This window comes from Poecile atricapillus, chromosome 34, assembly GCF_030490865.1.
Source record: "Poecile atricapillus isolate bPoeAtr1 chromosome 34, bPoeAtr1.hap1, whole genome shotgun sequence".
In the NCBI taxonomy this organism is placed as follows: domain Eukaryota; kingdom Metazoa; phylum Chordata; class Aves; order Passeriformes; family Paridae; genus Poecile; species Poecile atricapillus.
In genome coordinates this window covers 3,520,982-3,546,637 of record NC_081282.1, presented here as the reverse complement: position 1 = coordinate 3,546,637, position 25,656 = coordinate 3,520,982, and the positions used below count along the sequence as shown (strand labels likewise).

The 25,656-nt window shown below is 49.9% G+C and overlaps 2 protein-coding genes across 3 annotated transcripts; one reads left to right on the top strand and one right to left on the bottom strand.

The window, feature by feature from the left end:
- Positions 1-610: 610 nt before the first annotated feature.
- Positions 611-18,748, bottom strand: KAT8 (lysine acetyltransferase 8). 2 transcript variants are annotated; one of them, XM_058860859.1, is made up of 12 exons: positions 18,548-18,748; positions 17,328-17,402; positions 14,922-15,094; positions 13,892-13,945; positions 12,103-12,267; positions 10,764-10,853; positions 8,743-8,883; positions 7,586-7,679; positions 3,761-3,911; positions 2,968-3,093; positions 2,608-2,804; positions 611-858 (listed from the first exon to the last, which is right to left on the bottom strand). In XM_058860859.1, the coding sequence occupies exons 1-12, from the start codon at positions 18,741-18,743 to the stop codon at positions 794-796; spliced, it is 1,527 nt and encodes a 508-aa protein (XP_058716842.1). In that variant the 5' UTR covers positions 18,744-18,748; the 3' UTR covers positions 611-793. The 2 variants fall into 2 exon arrangements, with proteins under 2 accessions (XP_058716842.1, XP_058716843.1); XM_058860860.1 differs by lacking the exon at positions 2,968-3,093 and having other exon boundaries at positions 2,608-2,762.
- Positions 18,749-19,281: 533 nt separating this feature from the next.
- Positions 19,282-24,970, top strand: LOC131590699 (lipid transferase CIDEB-like). Its single transcript, XM_058860965.1, has 5 exons — positions 19,282-19,295; positions 19,937-20,102; positions 21,973-22,122; positions 22,944-23,050; positions 24,833-24,970. The coding sequence occupies exons 1-5, from the start codon at positions 19,282-19,284 to the stop codon at positions 24,948-24,950; spliced, it is 555 nt and encodes a 184-aa protein (XP_058716948.1). The 3' UTR covers positions 24,951-24,970.
- Positions 24,971-25,656: the final 686 nt, after the last annotated feature.

The window sequence follows — 25,656 nt, the reverse complement described above, 5'->3', positions numbered from 1 at the left end:
TTTTCCGGCTTTATTTGGGATCCCAAAATCCGGGAATGGGGGGGGAGGGGAAGGGGGAGCCCCGGAATTTCGGGAAAACCCAAAAATGGGGGGAAAAAACCCAAAAATGGGGGGAAAAAACCCAAAAATGGGGGGAAATCCCAAAATTTCATGGAAAATCCCCAAAATTTTGTGGGAAACTCCCCAAAACTTGAAAGAAAATTCCGAAATTTAGTGGAAAATTCCCAAAATTTAGTGGGAAAATCCCAAAATTTGAAGGAAAATCCCAAAATTTGGAGGGAAAATCCCAAAATTTTGTGGGAAAATCCCCAAAACTTGAAAGAAAATTCCAGAATTTGGTGGAAAATTCCCAAAATTTGGAGGGAAAATCCCAGAATTTGAAGGAAAATCCCCCAAAGTTGAAAGAAAATTCCAGAATTTGTTGGAAAATTCCCAGAATTTGGTGGAAAATTCCCAGAATTTGAGGGAAAATCCCAGAATTTTGTGGGAAAATCCCCAAAACTTGAAAGAAAATTCCAGAATTTGGTGGAAAATCCCCTGAATTTTGGGGGAAAATCCCAGAATTTGAGGGAAAATCCCCCAAAGTTGAAAGAAAATTCCAGAATTTGAAGGAAAATCCCCAAAACTTGAAAAAAATTCCCAAAATTTGGTGGAAAATTCCCAAAATTTGGTGGGAAAATCCCAGAATTTTGAAGGAAAAAAGCAAAATTTTGTGGGAAAATTCCCAGAACTTGAAAGAAAATTCCGGAATTTGGGGGAAAATTCCCAGAATTTGGTGGAAAATTCCGGAATTTCACTTCTTGGCCACCTTGGCCTGTTTGTGCTTCGGGGGCGCCCAGCGCAGGCAGATGGAATCCACTGCAATTAACAGAGATTAATTAACCCTAATTAGCGTCATTAGCATCATTAACAGGCCACATTAATTGGGGAGGATAATTAAACTGAATGGGGGTTAATTGGATTAATTAGGGGTAATTAATGAGAGCCATTAATAGCGATAAACACGGCGTTAACAGCAATTATTATTCATTAATGGGATTAATTAATTAATGAGATGCTACTAGGATTAATTAGAGAAGTGCCAGTAATTAATAAACACGTTCTTAAAAGAGAAACTCAATAAAGAGGCAGTAATTAAAGGTAATTAATTAATTAGTGGCTGTTCATTAATGAAGGAACTTAATGGGGGTTTCTGGACTGAACCAATGGTGATCATGGGCAGGGGGGTGCCATTATTAATTAATTAAATTGTGTTAATTAACGAGCGTGTTCCTGTACAGAAACTCATTAAAGAGACTGCAGTAATTAAAGGCAATTAATCAATGTCTGTTAATTAATGGGGGAACTTCAGGGGGGGTTTCTGGACTGAACCATTCAGTGTGATCACGGGGGCGGGAAGGTGCAATTGTCAATTAATTAATTTATGTTAATTAACGAGCGTGCTCCTCTACAGAAACTCATTAAAGAGACTGCAGTAATTAAAGATAATTAATCAATGTCTGTTAATTAATGGGGGAACTTCAGGGGGGGTTTCTGGACTGAACCATTAATGGTGATCACGGGGGGGGAAGGTGCCATTATCAATTAATTAATTTATGTTAATTAATGAGCCTGCTCCTGTACAGAAACTCATTAAAGAGACTGCAATAATTAAAGGCTATTAATCAATGTCTGTTAATTAATGGGGGAACTTAATGGGGGTTTCTGGAGTGAACCAATGGTGATCATGGGTGGGGGGGGGTGCCATTATTAATTAATTAAATTGTGTTAATTAATGAGCGTGTTCCTGTACAGAAAATCATTAAAGAGACTGCAGTAATTAAAGATAATTAACCAATGTCTGTTAATTAATTGGGGAACTTCAGGGGGGGTTTCTGGACTGAACCATTAATGGTGATCACGGGGGGGGGGGGTGCCATTATCAATTAATTAATTTATGTTAATTAACGAGCGTGCTCCTATACAGAAACTCATTAAAACCCTCACCAAACACCCACCAATTACCCACAACTAATTAAAGAAAACCAACTAATTAACAACCGCCAATTAACGAGCCAACCTCACCCCACCACCCCCGGACTGAACCATCCCCCCACACTGCGGGGGGTGCTAATTAACGGTGGTTAATTAACGAGGGGCGCTAATTAATGGTGTTTAATCACCGAGGGGCACTAATTAACAGTGTTTAATCACCGAGGGGCGCTAATTAACGGTGTTTAATCACCGAGGGGCACTAATTAACGGTGTTTAATCACCGAGAGGCGCTAATTAACGGTGTTTAATCACCGAAGGGCGCTAATTAACAGCGGTTAATCACCAAGGGGTGCAAATTAATGGCGTTTAATCACCGAGGAGGCACCACTTAGGGTGGGTTAATTAACGAGGGGTGCTAATTAGGGTGGGTTAATTAAGGAGGAGAGCTAATTAGGGTGGGTTAATAAAGGAGTGGCGCTAATCAGGGTGGGTTAATTAAGGTGGGGCCCTAATTGACAGTGTTTAATCCCCGAGGGGCACCAATTAGTGGCAGTTAATCCCCGAGGGGCGCATTTATTAATGAGGGGGTGCTAATTAGCGTCGGTTAATTAAGGAGGAGCGTTAATTACCCACCGGTGATGGGCGGTTTCTTGTACTGGGCGCTCTTGAGATGCTCCTCCACCAGCTTGGGGGTGACGCAGATGACGTGTTGGCCCTTCCAGTATTTCACCATGTTCAGGGATTGCAGGGTACTGATGATGTCAGTCTGTGTGATACTCGTCATCTGACTGAGTAAACCAGGAGTAAACCCTGAGTAACCCCTGAGTAACCTGTGAGTAACCCCTGAGTAACCATCACGTGTTGTCCTTTCCAGTATTTCACCATGTTCAGGGACTGCAGGGTGCTGATGATGTCAGTCTGAGTAATGCTGGTCATCTGGCTGAGTAAAGTGTGAGTAACCTGTGAGTAACCTGTGAGTAACCTGTGAGTAACCCCTGAGTAACCATCACGTGTTGTCCCTTCCAGTATTTCACCATGTTCAGGGACTGCAGGGTACTGATTATATCCGTCTGAGTAATGCTGGTCATCTGGCTAAACATGGAGTAAACCCTGAGTAACCTGTGAGTAACCTGTGAGTAACCTGTGAGTAACCTGTGAGTAACCATCACGTGCTGCCCCTTCCAGTATTTCACCATGTTCAGAGATTGCAGGGTACTGATGATGTCAGTCTGTGTGATACTCGTCATCTGGCTGAGTAAAGTGTGAGTAACCTGTGAGTAACCTGTGAGTAACCCCTGAGTAACCATCACGTGTTGTCCTTTCCAGTATTTCACCATGTTCAGGGACTGCAGGGTACTGATTATATCGGTCTGGGTAATGCTGGTCATCTGGCTGAGTAAAGTGTGAGTAACCTGTGAGTAACCCCTGAGTAACCCCTGAGTAACCATCACGTGTTGGCCCTTCCAGTATTTCACCATGTTCAGGGACTGGAGAGTGCTGATGATGTCAGTCTGAGTGATACTCGTCATCTGACTGAGTAAAGTGTGAGTAAACCCTGAGTAACCTGTGAGTAACCCCTGAGTAACCCCTGAGTAATCACTGAGTAACCTCTGAGTGACCCCTCACCACTTCCAGCCCACAGTTCCCTACACTGCCTTTATCCACACTGGTCTATACTGGTTTATACTGGTTCCTATGGATTTCTATGGGGATTTTTGGCTCTATACTGGTTTATACTGGTCTGAACTGGTTTATACTGGTTTATACTGGTTTGAACTGGTCCCACCTGAGGTCCTTGATGGAGAGGGTCCCCCTGAAGTCCCTGAGGATCTCCAGCAGCACCCAGGACCAGTAGCTGCGGTAGCTGAGCTTGCCCAGGTCCGAGAGCGGCTTCTCGGGGGAGCCCACGGTGCTCTCCAGCTTGGACAGCTCGTAGCCTAAAAATTCCCCAAAATCCCCAAAATCATCCCCAAAATCATCCCCAAAATCCCCAAAATCATCCCCAAAATATTCCCAAAAATCCCCAAAATCATCCCCAAAATATTCCCCAAAATCCCCAAAATCATCCCCAAAATATTCCCAAAAAACTCCCAAAAATCCCCAAAATCATCCCCAAAATATTCCCAAAAAATTCCCCAAAATCCCCAAAATCATCCCCAAAATATTCCCAAAAAATTCCCCAAAATCCCCAAAATCATCCCCAAAAAATTCCCAAAAACCCCCAAAATCATCCCCAAAATATTCCCCAAAATCCCCAAAATCATCCCCAAAATATTCCCAAAAATCCCCAAAATCATCCCCAAAATATTCCCCAAAATCCCCAAAATCATCCCCAAAATATTCCCAAAAATCCCCAAAATCATCCCCAAAATATTCCCAAAAATCCCCAAAATCATCCCCAAAATATTCCCAAAGAATTCCTTAAAATCCCCAAAATCATCCCCAAAGAATTCCCAAAATATTCCCAAAAATCCCAAAATCATCCCCAAAAAATTCCCCAAAATCCCCAAAATCATCCCCAAAATATTCCCAAAAAATTCCCCAAAATCCCCAAAATCATCCCCAAAATATTCCCAAAAAATTCCCCAAAATCCCCAAAATCATCCCCAAAATATTCCCAAAAAATTCCCAAAAATCCCCAAAATCATCCCCAAAATATTCCCAAAAAATTCCCAAAAATCCCCAAAATCATCCCCAAAATATTCCCAAAAAATTCCCAAAAATCCCCAAAATCATCCCCAAAATATTCCCAAAAAGTTCCCAAAAATCATCCTCAAAATATTCCCAAAAATCCCCAAAATCATCCCCAAAGAATTCCCAAAAAATTCCCCAAAATCCCCAAAATCATCCCCAAAATATTCCCAAAAATCCCCAAAATCATCCCCAAAATATTCCCAAAAAACTCCCAAAAATCCCCAAAATCATCCCCAAAGAATTCCCAAAAAATTCCCCAAAATCCCCAAAATCATCCCCAAAAAATTCCCCAAAATCATCCCCAAAATATTCCCAAAAAATTCCCAAAATCATCCCCAAAGAATTCCCAAAAAATTCCCAAAAATCCCCAAAATCATCCCCAAAATCCCCAAAATCATCCCCAAAATATTCCCAAAAATCCCCAAAATCATCCCCAAAAAATTCCCAAAAATCCCCAAAATTCCCCAAAATCATCCCCAAAATATTCCCAAAGAATTCCCCAAAATCATCCCCAAAATATTCCCAAAAAATTCCCAAAAATCCCCAAAATCATCCCCAAAATATTCCCAAAATATTCCCCAAAATCCCCAAAATCATCCCCAAAATATTCCCAAAAATCCCCCAAAATCATCCCCAAAATATTCCCAAAGATTTCCCCAAAATCCCCAAAATCATCCCCAAAATATTCCCAAAAAATTCCCAAAAATCCCCAAAATCATCCCCAAAATATTTCCAAAAAATTCCCCAAAATCCCCAAAATCATCCCCAAAGAATTCCCAAAAAATTCCCCAAAATCCCCAAAATCATCCCCAAAATATTCCCAAAAAATTCCCAAAAATCCCCAAAATCATCCCCAAAATATTCCCAAAAAATTCCCCAAAATCATCCCCAAAATATTCCCAAAGAATTCCCAAAAAATTCCCCAAAATCCCCAAAATCATCCCCAAAATATTCCCAAAAATCCCCAAAATCATCCCCAAAATATTCCCAAAAAATTCCCCAAAATCATCCCCAAAGAATTCCCAAAAAATTCCCCAAAATCCCCAAAATCATCCCCAAAATATTCCCAAAAATCCCCAAAATCATCCCCAAAAAATTCCCAAAAATCCCCAAAATATTCCCAAAATATTCCCCAAAATCATCCCCAAAATATTCCCAAAAAATTCCCAAAAAATTCCCCAAAATCATCCCCAAAGAATTCCCAAAAAATTCCCCAAAATCCCCAAAATCATCCCCAAAATATTCCCAAAAAATTCCCCAAAATCCCCAAAATCATCCCCAAAATATTCCCAAAAAATTCCCAAAAAATTCCCAAAAATCCCCAAAATCATCCCCAAAATATTCCCAAAAAATTCCCCAAAATCCCCAAAATCATCCCCAAAATTTGTCCCAAATTTATCACAAAATTCAGCCCCAAATTCCCCCCCCAAAACCCCTCAAGAAATCCCCAAAATTCTGGAGATCCCACAAATTCCAGAAACTCCCAATTTTTTCCCCACTTTTCCCCTTTTTTCCCCATTTTCCCCCCAATTTTTCCTCCTTTTTTTCCTCCATTTTCCCCCATTTTTTTCCCCATTTTTCCTCCCAATTTTTCCCCATTTCTTTCCCCCATTTTTTCCCTAATTTTTTCTGCCATTATTCCCCAATTTCCCCCCTATTTTTTCCTCATTTTTCCCACATATTTTCCCCCATTTTTTCCCCAAATTTTCCCCATTTTCCCCCCATTTTTCCCTCCTTTTTTTCCCCATTTCTTCCCCCATTTTTCCCCCAATTTTCCCCTTTTTTTTCCCATTTTTTCCCCAAATTCCCTATTTTTTCCCCTTTTTTTCCCCCATTTTTTCCCAATTTTTTCCCAATTTTTCCCCCATTTTTTCCCATTTTCCCCCCATTTTTTCCTCCTTTTTTTCCTCATTTTTTCCCAAAATTTTCCCCATTTTTCCCCCATTTTTTCCACATTTTTTCCTCCTTTTTTCCCCATTTCTTCCCCCATTTTTCCCCCAATTTTCCCCTTTTTTTTCCCATTTTTTTCCCATTTTTTCCCAAAATTCCCCCCATTTTTTTCCCCTTTTTTCCCCCATTTTTTCCCAATTTTTCCCCCATTTTTTCCCCCATTTTTCCCCCATTTTTTCCTCCTTTTCCCCCCCATTTTTTCCTCCTTTTTTCCTCATTTTTTCCCAAAATTTTCCCCATTTTTCCCCCAATTTTTCCCCCATTTTTTCCTCCTTTTTACCCCATTTCTTCCCCCTTTTTTCCCATTTTTTCCCCCATTTTTTCCCCAAATTTCCCCCATTTTTTCCCCAAATTTTCCCTTTTCCCCCCATTTTTTCCTCCTTTTTTCCCAATTTTTCCCCCATTTTTTCATCCTTTTTTTCCCATTTCTTCCCCAATTTTCCCCCCATTTTTTTCCCATTTTTTCCCCATTTTTCCCCAAATTCCCCCCAATTTTTTCCCCTTTTTCCCCCCTTTTTTCCCAATTTTTTCCCCCATTTTTTCCCCAAATTTTCCCCATTTTTCCCCCATTTTTTCCCCCTTTTCCCCCCATTTTTTCCTCCTTTTTTCCCAATTTTTTCCCCATTTTTTCCCCCATTTTCCTCCATTTTTTCCTCCTTTTTTCCCCATTTCTTCCCCCATTTTTCCCCCAATTTTCCCTTTTTTTCCCACTTTTTCCCCCATTTTTCCCCAAATTCCCCCGTTTTTCCTCCCTATTTCCCAATTTTTCCTCCCCTTTTTTCCCCCATTTTCCCATTTTTTGCTCTTTTTTTCCCCATTTCTTCCCTCATTTTCCCCCCAATTTCCCCCTTTTTTTTCCCATTTTTTCCCCTTTTTTTCCCCAAACTCCCCCTATTTTTTTTTCCCCATTTTTTCCCCGTTTTCCCCCATTTTTCCCCCCGTTTTTCCGGAATGTTCCGCGTCTCACTGAAGGCGATGAGGAATTTCCCGTATCCGCGCCGCTGGTACGGGGGCAGGGTGAGGATGCACGCCACGTTGTTCCCGTCCGGAGATTCCTTCTCCTGACCCAGAAAAAACCGGGAATTCCGGGAGATTCCGGAAAATTCCGGCAGCTCCCAGAGGCTCTGGGGCGGTGGGGGAAAAATTGGGGGATTTGGGGTTTTTTTGGGAGTTTTTTTGGGGTTTTCCTGGGAATTTTTGGGGGTTTTTATGGGATTTTTGGGAGATTTTTTGGGGGGCAAATTTGGGGCTTTTTCTGGGAATTTGGGGAAATTCTGGGGGGGGCGGGATTTTTTTTTTTTTTTTTTTTTCCTGGGAATTTTTGGAAAATTTTTATGAGAATTTTTGGGGTTTTTGGGGGGAAATTTTTGGGGTTTTTTTTCTTAATTTTGATGCTTTTTTTGGGGATATTTTGAGGTTTTTTCGGAGCTGTTTTTGGGTGTTTTTCGGCTGAATTTTTGGGGATTTTTTTAGGGAATTCCAAAAGTTTTTTTGGGGCGGTTTTTTAATTTTTGGGGATTTTTGGGGGGATTTTTTTTGGGGGACAGGTGTGTCCAGGTGTTCCCAGGTGTTCCCCAGGTGTTCCCAGGTGTCACCAGACCCCCCAGGTGTCCCCAGGTGTCCCCAGGTGTGTCCAGGTGTCCCCAGGTGTGTTTTTGGTGTTCCCCAGGTGTCCCCAGGTGTGTCCCAGGTGTGTTTTTGGTGTCCCCAGGTGTGTTTTGGGTGTCCCAGGTGTGTCCAGGTGTGTTCCCATCCCCCCAGGTGTGTCCCAGGTGTATCTCAGGTGTCCCCAGGTGTCCCCAGGTGTGTCCAGGTGTGTTTTTGGTGTCCAGGTGTGCTCACCTTGGAGAAGTAGCCCATGATGTGCGCTCCCTGCCGATCCACCTCGGTGAGCCCAGGTGTGTCCAGGTGTGTTCCCATCCCCCCAGGTGTGTCCCAGGTGTCCCCAGGTGTCCCCAGGTGTGTTTTGGTGTCCCCAGGTGTCCCAGGTGTGCTCACCTTGGAGAAGTACCCCACGATGTGCGCTCCCTGCCGATCCACCTCGGTGAGCCCAGGTGTCCCCAGGTGTGTTCCCATCCCCCCAGGTGTGTCCCAGGTGTCCCCAGGTGTCCCAGGTGTGCTCACCTTGGAGAAGTATCCCACGATGTGCGCTCCCTGCCGATCCACCTCGGTGAGCAGGTAAAACACGAACGGCTCCACGTCGAAATAAAGAGTCTTGTGATCCAGGAACAGCTTGGCCAGGAGACACAGGTTCTGACAATAGATCTGAGAGACACACCTGAGCACACCTGAGCACACCTGGATACACCTGAGCACACCTGGAGTACAGCTAAACACACCTACACACACCTGGGGTACACCTACACACACCTCTGATACACCTGAACACACCAGGAACAGCTTGGCCAGGAGACACAGGTTCTGACAATAGATCTGAGAGACACACCTGAGCACACCTGAGCACACCTGAGCACACCTGGATACACCCACACACACCTGGGGTACAGCTGGACACACCCCTGACACACCTGAGCACACCAGGACACACCTAAACACAACTCTGATACACCTGAACACACCAGGAACAGCTGGGCCAGGAGACACAGGTTCTGACAATAAATCTGAGAGACACCTGTGAGACACCTGGGTACACCTGGGGTACACCTGAACACACCTGAGCACACCTGGGGTACACCTACACACAGCCCTGATAAACCTGAACACACCTGAACAGCTTGGCCAGGAGACACAGGTTCTGACAGTAGATCTGAGAAACACACCTGAGCACACCTGAGCACACCTGGACACACCTGGGGTACAGCTACACACAGCTACACACACCTACACACACCTGAACAGCTTGGCCAGGAGACACAGGTTCTGACAGTAGATCTGGAACACACCTGAGCACACCTGAGCACACCTGGATACACCTGGAGTACAGCTAAACACACCTACACACACCTGGAGTACAGCTAAACACAGCCCTGACACACCTGAACACACCTGAACACACCAGGAACAGCTTGGCCAGGAGACACAGGTTCTGACAGTAGATCTGAGAGACACCTGTGAGACACCTGGGTACACCTGGATACACCTGAACACACCTGAACACACCTGAGCACACCTGAGCACACCTGGGGTACAGCTAAACACAGCCCTGACACACCTGAACACACCTGAACAGCTTGGCCAGGAGACACAGGTTCTGACAATAGATCTGAGAGACACACCTGAGCACACCTGAGCACACCTGAGCACACCTGAACACACCTGAACACACCTGAACACACCTGGGGTACAGCTAAACACAGCTACACACACCTCTGATACACCTGAACACACCAGGAACAGCTTGGCCAGGAGACACAGGTTCTGACAGTAGATCTGAGAAACACACCTGAGCACACCTGAGCACACCTGAGCACACCTGAGCACACCTGAGCACACCTGAGCACACCTGGGGTACAGCTACACACAGCCCTGATACACCTGCACACACCTGTACACACCTGTACACACCTGAACACACCTGCACACACCTGGACACACCTGTACACACCTGTACACACACCTGTACACACCTGTACACACCTGTACACACCTGTACACACCTGTACACACCTGTACACACACCTGTACACACCTGTACACACCTGAACACACCTGTACACACCTGTACACACCTGTACACACCTGAACACACCTGTACACACCTGTACACACCTGTACACACCTGTACACACCTGCACACACCTGTACACACCTGTACACACACACACACCTGTACACACCTGTACACACCTGCACACACCTGTACACACCTGTACACACCTGTACACACCTGTACACACACCTGTACACACCTGTACACACCTGTACACACCTGTACACACCTACACACACCTGTACACACCTGTACACACCTGTACACACCTGCACACACACACCTGCACACACCTGTAGCTCTCACCTTGTGATCTTTGCCGTCCACCTCATAGACCGAGATGTTCCCCTTGCGGTAAATACACCTGAACACACCTGTACACACCTGTACACACCTGTACACACCTGTACACACCTGTACACACACACACACCTGTACACACCTGTACACACCTGCACACACCTGTAGCTCTCACCTTGTGATCTTTGCCGTCCACCTCATAGACCGAGATGTTCCCCTTGCGGTAAATCTCCCGCCCGGGCGGCTGACGCCACTGGCACTGACCCTGTGCAGGTGAGAACAGGTGAGAACAGGTGAGACATTGTACAGGTGAGAATAGGTGACATTGTACAGGTGTGACATTGTACAGGTGACTGTACAGGTGACACTGTACGGGTGAGATTGTACAGGTGAGACATTGTACAGGGGCTGACACCACTGACACTGACCCTGGACAGGTGAGAACAGGTGAGAACAGGTGAGAACAGGTGTGACATTGTACAGGTGAGACAGGTGAGACATTGTACAGGTGAGACATTGTACAGGTGAGACAGGTGAGATACAACAGGCAAGTGACAGGTGAGTGACAGGTGATGCACAGCTGAGATGGAACAGGTCACACAGGTGAGGAAAAGGTAGGACAGGTATTCCAGGTGTTCCCATCCCCCCCAGGTGTATCCCAGGTGTCCCCAGGTGTATCCCCAGCCCCCCCAGGTGTATCCCAGGTGTCCCCAGGTGTATCTCAGGTGCTCACCAGGTGTCCCCAGGTGTCCCCAGGTGTTCCCAGGTATCCCCAGGTGTCCCCAGGTGTATCCCAGGTGTATCCCCAGCCCCCCCAGGTGTGTTCAGGTGTCCCCAGGTGTGCTCACCAGGTGTATCCTGTAGCTCCTCTCCATTTTCATGTATTTCAGGCAGAATTCACAAATCCAGGTGTGAACCCCGGTGTATCCCAGGTGTGTTCAGGTGTATCCCAGGTGTCCCCAGGTGTCCCCAGGTGTGTCCCCAGCCCCCCAGGTGTCCCCAGGTGTATCCCAGGTGTCCCCAGGTGTGTCCAGGTGTATCTCAGGTGTGTCCAGGTGTATCCCAGGTGTATCCCCAGCCCCCCCAGGTGTCCCCAGGTGTGCCCAGGTGTATCCCAGGTGTCCCCAGGTGTCCCCAGGTGTCCCCAGGTGTCCCCAGGTGTGCCCAGGTGTGCTCACCAGGTGTATCCTGTAGCTCCTCTCCATTTTCATGTATTTCAGGCAGAATTCACAAATCCAGGTGTATCCCAGGTGTGTCCCCAGCCCCCCAGGTGTATCCAGGTGTCCCCAGGTGTATCCCAGGTGTCCCCAGGTGTGTCCAGGTGTATCTCAGGTGCTCACCAGGTGTATCCTGTAGCTCCTCTCCATTTTCATGTATTTCAGGCAAAATTCACAAATCCAGATGTGAACCCCGGTGTGTTCAGGTGTATCCCAGGTGTATCCCCAGCCCCCCAGGTGTATCCCAGGTGTGTCCAGGTGTGTTCAGGTGTCCCCAGGTGTATCTCAGGTGCTCACCAGGTGTATCCTGTAGCTCCTCTCCATTTTCATGTATTTCAGGCAGAATTCACAAATCCACAGTTTCGGTTGTTTCCCGTAATCCTCGGGGAAAGGTGAGAAGTACCAGGCGTCGATCTCGTAGTGCCCGATGTGGATCTTGTCCACGTACTTCACCTTGGTGATCTGTGGGGACAGGTGAGGGACAGGTGAGACACCTGGGAACACCTGGAATGGTGAAATTCCAAAAAAAATCCGGTAAAAAACGCCCCAAAAACGACCAAAATCGGCCCAAAAACAACCAAAATCGCCCCAAAAATGGCCAAAATCGGCCCCAAATCCCCCCCAGGTGTGAATCTCGTAGTGCCTGATGAGGATCCTGTCCAGGTGTTTCACCCTGGGGAGCTGGAACAGACAGGTGACAACACCTGGACACACCTGGGAACACCTGGGAACACCTGGAATGGTGAAATTCCCAAAAAAATCCCATTTAAAATGGCCCAAAACCGGCCAAAATCAGCCCAAAAACGGCCAAAATCGGCCCAAAATCCCCCCCAGGTGTTGATCTTGTCCAGGTGTTTCACCTTGGGGAGCTGAGACAAACAGGTGACAACACCCGGGCACACCTGGGAACACCTGGAATGGTGAAATTCCCAAAAAAATCCAGGAAAAAATGCTCCAAAAATGACCAAAATCGGCCCAAAATCCCCCCAGGTGTCGATCTCGTAGTGCCCCATGTGGATCCTGTCCAGGTGTTTCACCTTGAGGAGCTGGGACAGACAAGTGACAACACCTGGACACACCTGGACACACCTGGAATGGTGAAATTCCAAAAAAAATCCCCTTTAAAATGGCCCAAAAACGGCCAAAATTGGCCCAAAATCCCCCCCAGGTGTTGATCCTGTCCAGGTGTTTCACCTTGGGGAGCTGGGACAGACAGGTGACAACACCTGAACACACCTGGACACACCTGGAATGGTGAAATTCCAAAAAAAATCCCATTTAAAATGGCCCAAAAATGGCCAAAATCGGCCCAAAATCCCCCCCAGGTGTTGATCTTGTCCAGGTGTTTCACCTTGGGGAGCTGTGGGGACAGGTGAGGGACAGGTGACAACACCTGGACACACCTGGGGACACCTGGGGACACCTGGAACCCAGTCTGGAACCCGATCTAGAACCGGCTCTAGAACAATCTAGAACCCAGTCTAGAACCGATCTAGAACCGAGTCTAGAACCGCTCCAGAACGTTCTAGAACACACCTAGAACCCGATCTAGAACTCAGTCTAGAACATTCTAGAGCGATCTGGAACCTCTAGAACCCGATCTAGAACAATCTAGAACGTACCTAGAACCCAGTCTAGAACCGAGTCTAGAACGTTCTGGAACCCAGTCTAGAACCGGGTCTGGAACACACCTGGACACACCTGGGGACACCCAGAACACACCTGGGGACACCTGAGGACACCTGGGGGTGTTCCAGTCACACCTGGGGCTGTTTCAGTCACACCTGGGGAACACCTGGACACACCTGGGGGTGTTTCAGTCACACCTGGACACACCTGGGGGTGTTTCAGTCTCACCTGGGGCTGTTTCAGTCTCACCTGGGGCTGTTTCAGTCACACCTGGGGGTGTTTCAGTCTCACCTGGGGGTGTTTCAGTCTCACCTGGGGGTGTTTCAGTCTCACCTGGGGGTGTTTCAGTCTCACCTGGACACACCTGGGGGTGTTTCAGTCACACCTGGGGGTGTTCCTGTCACACCTGGAGGGTCCCAACCCCCCCCCGTGTCCCCCCCGCCCCTCCCCCACTCACGGCCTCGTGCTCCTTCTCCAGCGCCGCCGTGGTCGGGTCCATCTCGGCGTAGGTCTGGAAACCAGTACGGACCAGTAAGGACCAGTATGGACCAGTACAGACCAATAAAAACCAGTACAGACCAGTACGGACCAGTACGGACCAGTACAAACCAGTCCGGATCACTCCGGACCAGTACAGACCACTAAAAACCAGTATGGGCCAGTAGGAACCAGTCTGGACCAGTGCTCAAAGTGCTCCCAGTGCGTCCCAGTGCCCCCCAGCCCCGTCCCAGTCCATCCCAGTTTGTCCCAGTTCATCCCAGTACCCCCTAACTCCATCCCAGTATATCCCAGTTCCCATTTAACCCCTCCCAGTTCCTCCCAGTTTACTACCCCAGTCCCACCCAGTTACTCCCAGTTCCCCCCAGTTCATCCCAGTCCCCATTCAACCCCTCCCAGTTCATCCCAGTCCCTATTTAACCTCTCCCAGTTCCCTCCCAGTTTATCCCAGTCCCCTCCCAATCCCCTCCCAGTCCCTCCCAGTTGCTCCCAGTTTATCCCAGTCTCCCCCAATCCTCTCCCAGTCCGTCCCAGTTTATCCCAGTCTCCCCCAATCCTCTCCCAGTCCGTCCCAGTTTATCCCAGTCTCTCCCAGTCCCCATTTAACCCTTCCCAGTCCCTCCCAATCCCCTCCCAGTCCCCTCCAAGTCCCTCCCAGTTTATCCCAGTCCCTCCCAGTCCCCTCCCAGTCCCTATTTAAACCTCTCCCAGTCCCCCCCAGTCCCTCCCAGTCCCTCCCAGTTGCTATTTAACCTCTCCCAGTCCCTCCCAGTCCCTCCCAGTCCCCTCCCAGTCCCTATTTAACCTCTCCCAGTCCCTCCCAGTCCATCCCAGTTTATCCCAGTCCCCATTTAACCCCTCCCAGTCCCTCCCAGTCCCCATTTAACCCCTCCCAGTCCCTCCCAGTCCCCATTTAACCCCTCCCAGTCCCCATTTAACCCCTCCCAGTCCCTCCCAGTCCCTCCCAGTATCCCCAGTATCCCCGTTACCTTCTGCACGTGGTTGATCTCGTCGTGTTTCCGTTTCTGGTTCCGGGTGATTTTCCGTTCGGGCTCCGCCAGCTCCCCCAGGAACGGCTCCGAGCTCTTCTGGGCGGCCTCCTTGAGGCTCTTACTGAGAGCCAGGCGCTCGCGGCCCACCCACTCATCCAGGCGCCGGTTAACTGGGAGCACTGGTTTATACTGGGAGCACTGGGAACATCCCCTGCCAGCCTATTGACCCCCTTATACCCACTGTGTTCCACTTCCCTGGGACTGGGAGTGACTGGGAGTGACTGGGAACCCCCCCTGAGCCCCCCCAGGCGCTCGCGGCCCACCCACTCATCCAGGCGCCGGTTAACTGGGAGCACTGGTTTATACTGGGAGCACTGGGAACATCCCCATCCTGCCCATTGAACCCATCCTGCCCCATCCTGCCCCAATCCTCCTGTACTGGGAGGGACTGGGAACCCCCCCTGAGCCCCCGAGCCCCCCCAGGCGCTCCCGGCCCACCCACTCATCCAGGCGCCGGTTAACTGGGAGCACTGGTTTATACTGGGAGCACTGGGAACATCCCTATGCTCCCTATTGAACCCATCCTGCCCCAATCCTCCTGTACTGGGAGTGACTGGGAGGGACTGGGAACCCCCCCTGAGCCCCCCCAGGCGCTCGCGGCCCACCCACTCATCCAGGCGCCGGTTAACTGGGAGCACTGGTTTATACTGGGAGCACTGGGAACATCCCCATCCTGCCCATTGAACCCATCCTGCCCCATCCTGCCCCAATCCTCCTGTACTGGGAGGGACTGGGAACCCCCCCTGAGCCCCCGAGCCCCCCCAGGCGCTCCCGGCCCACCCACTCATCCAGGCGCCGGTTAACTGGGAGCACTGGTTTATACTGGGAGCACTGGGAACATCCCTATGCTCCCTATTGAACCCATCCTGCCCCAATCCTCCTGTACTGGGAGTGACTGGGAGGGACTGGGAACCCCCCCTGAGCCCCCCCAGGCGCTCGCGGCCCACCCACTCATCCAGGCGCCGGTTAACTGGGAGCACTGGTTTATACTGGGAGCACTGGGAACATCCCTATTGACCCCCTTATACCCACTGTGTTCCTATTGACCTGTACTGGGAGTGACTGGGAACCCCCCCTGAGCCCCCCCAGGCGCTCCCGGCCCACCCACTCATCCAGGCGCCGGTTAACTGGGAGCACTGGTTTATACTGGGAGCACTGGGACTGACCCCATTGTACCCACTGTACCCCTTATACCCACTGTGTTCCTGTAATTCCATACTGGGAGTGACTGGGAACCCCCCCTGAGCCCCCCCAGCCGCTCGCGGCCCACCCACTCATCCAGGCGCCGGTTAACTGGGAGCACTGGTTTATACTGGGAGCACTGGGACTGACCCCATCCTGCCCATTGACCCCATCCTGCCCCAATCCTCCTGTACTGGGAGTGACTGGGAGTGACTGGGAACCCCCCCTGAGCCCCCCCAGGCGCTCCCGGCCCACCCACTCATCCAGGCGCCGGTTAACTGGGAGCACTGGTTTATACTGGGAGCACTGGGACTGACCCCATCCTGCCCATTGAACCCCTTATACCCACTGTGTTCCTGTAATTCCATACTGGGAGTGACTGGGAGTGACTGGGAGTGACTGGGAACCCCCCCTGAGCCCCCCCAGGCGCTCCCAGCCCACCCACTCATCCAGGCGCCGGTTAACTGGGAGCACTGGTTTATACTGGGAGCACTGGGAACATCCCCATCCTGCCCATTGAACCCATCCTGCCCCAATCCTCCTGTACTGGGAGCGACTGGGAGTGACTGGGAGTGACTGGGAACCCTCCCTGAGCCCCCCCAGGCGCTCCCGGCCCACCCACTCATCCAGGCACCGGTTAACTGGGAGCACTGGTTTATACTGGGAGCACTGGGACTGACCCCATTGTACCCACTGTACCCATCCTGCCCCAATCCTCCTGTACTGGGAGTGACTGGGAGGGACTGGGAACCCCCCCTGACCCCCCCCAGGCGCTCCCGGCCCACCCACTCATCCAGGCGCCGGTTAACTGGGAGCACTGGTTTATACTGGGAGCACTGGGAATACTTTCTAGTCCCTCCCAGTTCCCTCCCAGTCACTCCCAGCCCCATCCCAGTATAAACCAGTCCCCCCAAATCCCTCCCAGTCCGTCCCAGTTCACTCCCAGCCCCCTCCCAGCCCCTCCCAGTATAAACCAGTATGTCCCAGTCCCTCCCAGCCCCCTCCCAGTATAACCCAGTCCATCCCAGTTCACTCCCAGCCCCCTCCCAGCCCCTCCCAATATAAACCAGTATAACCCAGTCCATCCCAGTTCACTCCCAGCCCCCTCCCAGCCCCTCCCAGTCCCTCCCAGTATAAACCAGTATGTCCCAGTTCACTCACAGCCCACGTAGTGCACGTAGAACTCCTCCCGCGCCTCCTGCTCGTTCAGGCGGGACTGGATCACCTCGGCCGAGTCTGCAACGGACTGGAGTCAACTGGGATGGACTGGGAATGGACTGGGGTCAACTGGGAGGGACTGGGATGGACTGGGAGGGACTGGGAGGGGACTGGGAGGGACTGGGCTCAACTGGGATGGACTGGGAGGGACTGGGAGGGACTGGGAATGGACTGGGGTCAACTGGGAGGGACTGGGAGTGAACTGGGAGGGACTGGGAGGGACTGGGAGGGAACTGGGAGGGACTGGGAGCCACTGGGAGTGAACTGGGAGTGAACTGGGAGGGAACTGAGAGGGACTGGGAGGGATTGGGAGGGACTGGGAACGGACTGGGGTCAACTGGGATGGACTGGGAGCCTCCCCCCATCCCCCAGCGCCATTTCCCGCCCCCCTCCCCGCTCCCAGTTTGCCTCAGTTTCCCCCAATTTACCTCACTTTCCCCTCAGGTTTGCCTCAGTTTCCCCCACTCTGCCTCAGTTTCCCCCATTTTGCCTCAGTTTCCCCCCAGTACCCCCAGTTTCCCCTCACTTCCCCTCAGTTTCCCCCAGTTTGCCTCAATTTCCCCCATTTTGCTTCAGTTTCCCTCAGTTTCCCCGCTGTGCCTCAGTTTCCCCCCATTTGGCCTCAGTTTCCCCAATTTGCCTCAGTTTCCCCTCAGGTTTCCCTCAGTTTCCCCCACTCTGCCTCAGTTTCCCTCAGTTTCCCCTCAGGTTTGCCTCAGTTTCCCCCAGTTTCCCCTCAGTTTCCCCCATTTTGCCTCAGTTTCCCCTCTGTGCCTCAGTTTCCCCTCAGTTTTCCCCCTGTGCCTCAGTTTCCCCACTCTGCCTCAGTTTCCCCTCAGTTTCCCCTCAGGTTTGCCTCAGTTTCCCCTCACTTTCCCCCCTGTGCCTCAGTTTCCCCCATTTTGCCTCAGTTTCCCCTCAGTTTCCCCTCAGGTTTGCCTCAGTTTCTCCCCCCTGTGCCTCAGTTTCCCTCACTTTCCCCCCCCGTGCCTCAGTTTCCCCTCAGTTTCCCCCCCGTGCCTCAGTTCCCCCCCCGTGCCTCAGTTTCCCCTCAGTTTCCCCCCCGTGCCTCAGTTTCCCCCCCGTGCCTCAGTTCCCCCCCCGTGCCTCAGTTTCCCCTCACTTTCCCCCCCCGTGCCTCAGTTTCCCCTCATTCCCCTCACGCCAGCTGCCGTCGGCCCTGCGGCACAGGTACGTCTCTCCGATCTCCACCGCCACCTCCGCGTCCCGCGCCGCTCCCGGGGGGCCCCGAGCGGCTCCGGGACCCCCCCCGGGGCCCCCCCCGGGCCCGGGACCCCCCCCGGGACCCCCGGGAGCCTCCGGGGCCTCCCCGGGCCCGCCGCCCGCAGCCGCCGCCATCTTGCAGCGCGCCGGAAGTGACGTCACCGCCGCGGCGAGGCGGGAGCGGGTTGCTAGGAGACGGGAAAAGGGCGGGAACCGGGGCTGAGGGGGCGGGGCTTGGCGTTGCTAGGAGACGGGAAAAGGGCGGGAAGCCGCTCTTGGGGGCGGGGCCTGGGGTCCCTCAGGGGCCGCCGCCATTTTTGCCCCCCCCAAAATCCCCAAATTTGGGCTCCGAATTCCCAAATTTCCACCCCAAATTCCCAAATTTCCACCCCAAATTCCCAAATTTCCACCCCAATCCCCAAATTTTCACCTGAATTCCCAAATCTCCACCCCAATCCCAAAATTCCCGCCCCGAAATCCTCAATTTTGGGCTCCGAATCCTCAAATTTCCACCCCGAATCCCCAAATTTTCGCCCCAATTCCCAAATTTCCCCCCCAAATCCCCAACCCTCAATTCCCAGGAATTCCCCGGGGGATTCCCTTCCCGGTAGTGACGTCACGATGACGTCACCATCGCCCTTTTGGACTTTGCCCCTCCCCCCCTCCGGAAGCGATGGAGGCTCTGAGGTACCGGGAGGGGGGGGAGGGGAGAGGGGGGAATTTTAAGGGAATTTGAGGAGAATTTTGAGGGAATTTTGAGGGAATTTTGGGGGAGAAATTTGTGGGAATTTGGGGAGAATTTTGAGGGAATTTTGGGGAAAATTTTAAGGGAATTTGAGGGAATTTTGAGGGGATTTTGGGGAGAAATTTGAGGGAATTTAGGGGAATTTTGAGGGAATTTTTGGGGGGAATTTTGAGGGAATTTGGGGGAGAAAATTGAGGGAATTTTTGGGGAGAAATTTGAGGGAATTTGGGGGGAATTTTGAGGGATTTGGGGGGAATTTTGTGGAATTTTGTGGGAATTTTTGGGGGGAATTTTGGGGGGGGAATTTTCTTGAATTTGGAGGGAATTTTGGGGCAATTTGGGGGGAATTTTTGGGGAGAAATTTGAGGGAATTTTTGGGGGGAATTTTGAGGGATTTGGGGGGAATTTTGGGGGGAATTTTCTGGAATTTTCTGGAATTTTGAGGGAATTTTGGGGGAGAATTTTGAGGGAATTTGATGGAATTTTGGGGGGGGAATTTTCTGGAATTTTGAGGGAATTTTTGGGGTGAATCCGATGAGATTTGGGGTTGTGGTTTTTTTTCCTTTCCCCTCCCCCACCCCAGGTCCGCGGTTCAGCGCTTTTGGGACCCCTCCCCCCCCCGCCCCTCCCCCACCCCGGCCCGGCCCTTCTGGGTCAGCCCCGGGGGGGTGGGGGAGGGGCGGGCCCGGGTGGGGGAGGGGCGGCCCCGGGGGGTCCTGGCGGCGACCCTGGGGGAGCTGCGCGAGCAGGTGGGGACCCCTCCCCCACCCCTCCCCCACCCCCCCATTAATGAACCCCCCCCCGTTAATTAGCGCTGATTGGGGCCAAAAAAATCACCACAAAAATCGCCCCAAAAACCTCCGAAATCACCCCAAAAACCCCTCAAAAACCTCCGAAATCACCCCAAAAACCACTCAAAATCCTCTGAAATCATCCCAAAAACCTCCAAAATCACCCCAAAATCACTCCAAACCTCCAGAATCACCCCAAAAACCTCCGAAATCACCCCAAAAACCCCTCAAAAACCTCTGAAATCACCCCAAAAACCCCTCAAAAACCTCCAAAATCACCCCAAAAACCTCCAAAATCACCCCAAAAACCCTTCAAAAACTTCCGAAATCACCCCAAAAACCCCTCAAAATCCCCCAAAATCACCCCAAAAACCCCTCAAAAACCTCGGAAATCACCCCAAAATCACTCCAAACCTCCAAAATCACCCCAAAAACCTCTGAAATCACCCCAAAAACCCCTCAAAAACCTCCAGAATCACCCCAAAATTCCCTCAAAAACCTCTCAAATCACCCCTAAACCCCCAAAATCCCCAAAATTTCACCCCAAATCCTCCTAAACTCCCCCAAATCCCCCAAAATCTCTCCAAAATTCCCCCAAGGCTCCCTAAATTCTCCCAAATCCTCCCAAACTCCCCCAAATCCCCCCCAAATCTTTCCAAAATCCCCCAAAATCCCCAATTCCCTCCCAAATCTCCTCCAATTCCCCCCAAATTCCCCCAAATCCACCCAAGATTCCCCAAAATTCCCCCCAAACCCCCCAAAATTCCCCCCAAATTCCCCCCAAATCCCTCTAAAATCCCCCAAATTCCCCCAAACTCCTTTAAAATCCCCAAATCTCCCCCAAATTCCCCCCAAATTCCCCCCAAATCCCTCTAAAATCCCCAAATTTCCCCCAAACTCCTTTAAAATCCCCAAATTTCCCCCAAATTCCCCCCAAATCCCTCTAAAATCCCCCAAATTCCCCCAAACTCCTTTAAAATCCCCAAATCTCCCCCAAATTCCCCCCAAATTCCCCCCAAATCCCTCTAAAATCCCCAAAATTCCCCCAAACTCCTTTAAAATCCCCAAATTTCCCCAAAATCCCCCCAAAATTCCCCCCAAATCCCTCCGAAATCCCCAAAATTCCCCTAAACTCCTTTAAAATCCCCGAATTTCCCCAAAATTCCCCCCAGAATTCCCCCCAAATCCCTCTAAAATCCCCAAAATTCCCCCAAACTCCTTTAAAATCCCCAAAATTCCCCAAAATTCCCCCCAGAATTCCCCCCAAATCCCTCTAAAATCCCCAAAATTCCCCCAAACTCCTTTAAAATCCCCAAAATTCCCCAAAATTCCCCCCAAATCCCTCTAAAATCCCCAAAATTCCCCCAAACTCCTTTAAAATCCCCAAAATTCCCCAAAATTCCCCCCAAAATTCCCCCCAAAATTCCCCCCAAATCCCTCTAAAATCCCCAAAATTCCCCCAAACTCCTTTAAAATCCCCAAATTTCCCCCAAATTCCCCCCAAATCCCTCTAAAATCCCCCAAATTCCCCCAAACTCCTTTAAAATCCCCAAATCTCCCCCAAATTCCCCCCAAATTCCCCCCAAATCCCTCTAAAATCCCCAAAATTCCCCCAAACTCCTTTAAAATCCCCAAATTTCCCCCAAATTCCCCCCAAATCCCTCTAAAATCCCCCAAATTCCCCCAAACTCCTTTAAAATCCCCAAATCTCCCCCAAATTCCCCCCAAATTCCCCCCAAATCCCTCTAAAATCCCCAAAATTCCCCCAAACTCCTTTAAAATCCCCAAATTTCCCCAAAATTCCCCCAATTCCCCCCAAATCCCCCAGGTGAGCTCGGTGCTGGCGCTGCCCCCTCCTCTCTCGCTGGTCCTGGCTGAGGACGGGACCCTCCTGGAAAACGAGGAATTCTTCGGGACCCTCCCCCCACACACGGCCCTGCAGGCCCTGGGGCCGGGACAGCGCTGGGAGCCCCCCCAGGTGAGACCCCCCCACCCAAAATCCATCAAAATCAGCCCAAAATCCAGTAAAATCACCCCAGAATCAATCAAAAACACCCCAAAATACCCCAAAATCCATCAAAATCACCTCAAAATCCATTAAAATCACCCCAAAATCCATTAAAATCACCCCAAAATCCATTAAAACCACCCCAAAATCACTCAAAACCACCCCAAAATCACCCCAAAATACCCCAAAAACACCCCAAATCACCCCAAAATCACCCCAGAATCACCCAAAATACCCCAAAATCCATTAAAATCACCCCAAAATCAATCAAAAACACCCCAAAATCCATTAAAATCACCCCAAAATCACTCAAAACCACCCCAAAATCACCCCAAAATACCCCAAAATCACCCCAAAATACCCCGAAAACACCCCAAAATACCCCAAAATCACCTCAAAATACCCCGATATCACCTCAAAATCCATTAAAATCACCCCAAAATCACCCAAAATCACCCAAAATGCCCCAAAATCATCTCAAAAAACCCCAAAATCACCCCAAAACCGCCCCAAAATCTTCCCAAAACCCCCTTGAAATGACCCAAAATCCCCAAATTTGGCCAAAAAATCCCCAAAATTTGCCCAAGATCCCCCAAATTTGCCCTAAGTCCCCCAAATTTGCCCAAAATCCCCCAAATTTGCCCTAAAAATCCCCCAAAATTTGCCCAAAATCCCCCAAATTTGCCCAAAATCCCCAAATTTTGCCCTAAAAATCCCCCAAATTTGCCCAAAATCCCCCAAATTTGCCCAAAATCCCCCAAATTTACCCTAAAATCGCTGAAACCCCGCAGGACCCCCCGAGCTGGGATTTGGGGGGGGGTCCCGGGGGGCTCCCCCAGCCCCAAATTCGGGGGCTCCGTTTGGACCTGGGGGGGTTCGGGACCGAGCGGCTGCTCAGGTGAGGAGGAGGAGGAGGAGGAGGAGGAAGGGCAAAATGGGCTGAAAAAGGGCAAAAAATGGCCCAAAACCGGCAAAAATTAACCCCAAAATTTACCCCAAAATGAGCAAAAATCAGCCCAAAAATCAGCAAAAATTAACCCCAAAACTGGCAAAAATTAACCCCAAAATCAGCAAAAATTAACCCCAAAATTAACCCCAAAATTGGCAAAAATCAGCAAAAATCAGCCCAAAAATCAACCCCAAAATCAGCAAAAATTAACCCCAAAATTAGCAAAAATCAGCCCAAAAATCAGCAAAAATTAACCCCAAAATCAACCCCAAAATGAGCAAAAATCAGCCCAAAATTAACCCCAAAATTAACCCCAAAATTAGCAAAAATCAACCCCAAAATTGGCAAAAATTAACCCCAAAATTAACCCCAAAATGAGCAAAAATCAGCCCAAAATTAACCCCAAAATTAACCCCAAAATTAGCAAAAATCAGCCCCAAAATTGGCAAAAATTAACCCCAAAATTAACCCCAAAATGAGCAAAAATCAGCCCAAAAATCAGCCCCAAAATTAGCAAAAATTAACCCCAAAATGAGCAAAAATCAGCCCCAAAAATCAGCAAAAATTAACCCCCAAATTGGCAAAAATTAACCCCAAAATCAACCCCAAAATGAGCAAAAATCAGCCCAAAAATCAACCCCAAAATCGGCAAAAATTAACCCCAGAATTAACCCCAAAATTAGCAAAAATCAGCCTAAAAATCAGCCCCAAAACTGGCAAAAATTAACCCCAAAATGAGCAAAAATCAGCCCAAAAATCAACCCCAAAACTGGCAAAAATTAACCCCAAAATTAACCCCAAAATGAGCCAAAATCAGCCCCAAAAATCAGCAAAAATTAACCCCCAAATTGGCAAAAATTAACCCCAAAATCAGCCCAAAAATCAGCCAAAAATCGGCAAAAATTGGTCCAAAAATCAGCAGAAATTAACCCCAAAATTGGCAAAAAAAATGGCAAAAATTGGCCCAAAAATTGGCCCAAAAATCAACCAAAAAATCAGCAAAAAATCAGCAAAAATCATCCCAAAAATTGGCCAAAATTAAATCCAAAATCAGCCCAAAAATTGGCCAAATTTGACCCCAAAATTGGCTAAAAATTGACCAAAAATTGGCCCCAAAATCAGCAAAATTCAGCCCAAAATTTCACCCTAAAATCGCCTCAAAATCAGCCAAAAATCCTTTGTGGGGGTGGGGATTTGGGGGAATTTTGGGGTTTTTGGGGGTCCCCGGGAGGATTTTGGGGTCATTTATGAATTTTGGGGTTTTTGGGGGTTTTTGGGTGGAATTTTGGGGTTTTTGGGGTTTCCCAGATGAGATTTTGGGGTTTTTTGGGGAATCTGGGAGGGATTTTGGGGTGGTTTTGGGGTTTTTGGGGTTTCTCGGGTGGATTTTGGGGTGGTTTTGGGGTTTTTGGGGTTTCCTGGGTGGATTTTGGGGTTTCTCAGGTGGGTTTTGGAGGTTTTTGGGGTTTCCTGGGTGGGTTTTGGGGGTTTTTGGGGTCCCTGGAGAGGATTTTGGGGAAATTTTGGGTTTTTTGGGGTCCCTGGAGAGGATTTTGGGGCGGTTTTGGGGTTTTTTGGTGTTTCCTGGGTGGATTTTGAGGTTTCTCGGGTGGGTTTTGGGAGGTTTTTGGGGTTTCCTGGGTGGGTTTTGGGGGTTTTTGGGGTCCCCGGAGAGGATTTTGGGGTGATTTTTGCTGTTTTTGGGGTCCCTGATGTCGAATTCTGCCCCAGGGAGCTGCTGCGGTGGCTGGTGTCGCTGTCCCGGGCCCTGGGCCAGGCCCTGCTCGGGGTCTCGGGCGCCCTCCGGCCCCTCCTGGAGGGACCCCAGACCCAGCCTGGGGAGCGCTGACCCCGCCCCCCGCTGTGGGACACGCCCCTTGGTCAGAAAACCCCGCCCACTTCAAAAAACCCCGCCCATTTATCCCAAACCACGCCCATTTCACCAAAATAAACCATAAACCACACCCCCTTCCCAATAAACCACGCCCACTTCAAAAAACCCCTCCCCCTTAATCTTAAACCACGCCCATTTTGCCAAAATAACCCATAAACCACTCCCCCTTCCCATTAAACCACGCCCACTCCAAAAACCCCTCCCCTTTATCCCAAACCCCGCCCACTTTACCAAAACAGGCTCAAAGCCACGCCCCCTTCCCATTAAACCCCGCCCATTTTACCAAGCCAGGCCCAAAGCCACGCCCCCTCCCCTTAAACCCCGCCCACTTCAGAAAACCCCGCCCCTTTATCTTAAACCCCGCCCATTTTGCACAAACAAACCATAAACCACGCCCCCTTCCTCTTAAACCCCGCCCACATCACCAAAACAGGATCAAAGCCACGCCCCCTCCCTTTAAACCACGCCCACATCACCCAAACAACCAATCAGCCCTGCCCATTTCTGTTAAACCACGCCCCCTTCTATTAAACCCCGCCCACATCACCAACCAATCAGCCCCGCCCATTTCTGTTAAGCCACGCCCCTTCCATTTAAACCCCGCCCACTTCACCCAAACAACCAATCAGCCCCGCCCATTTCTGTTCGGCCACGCCCCTTC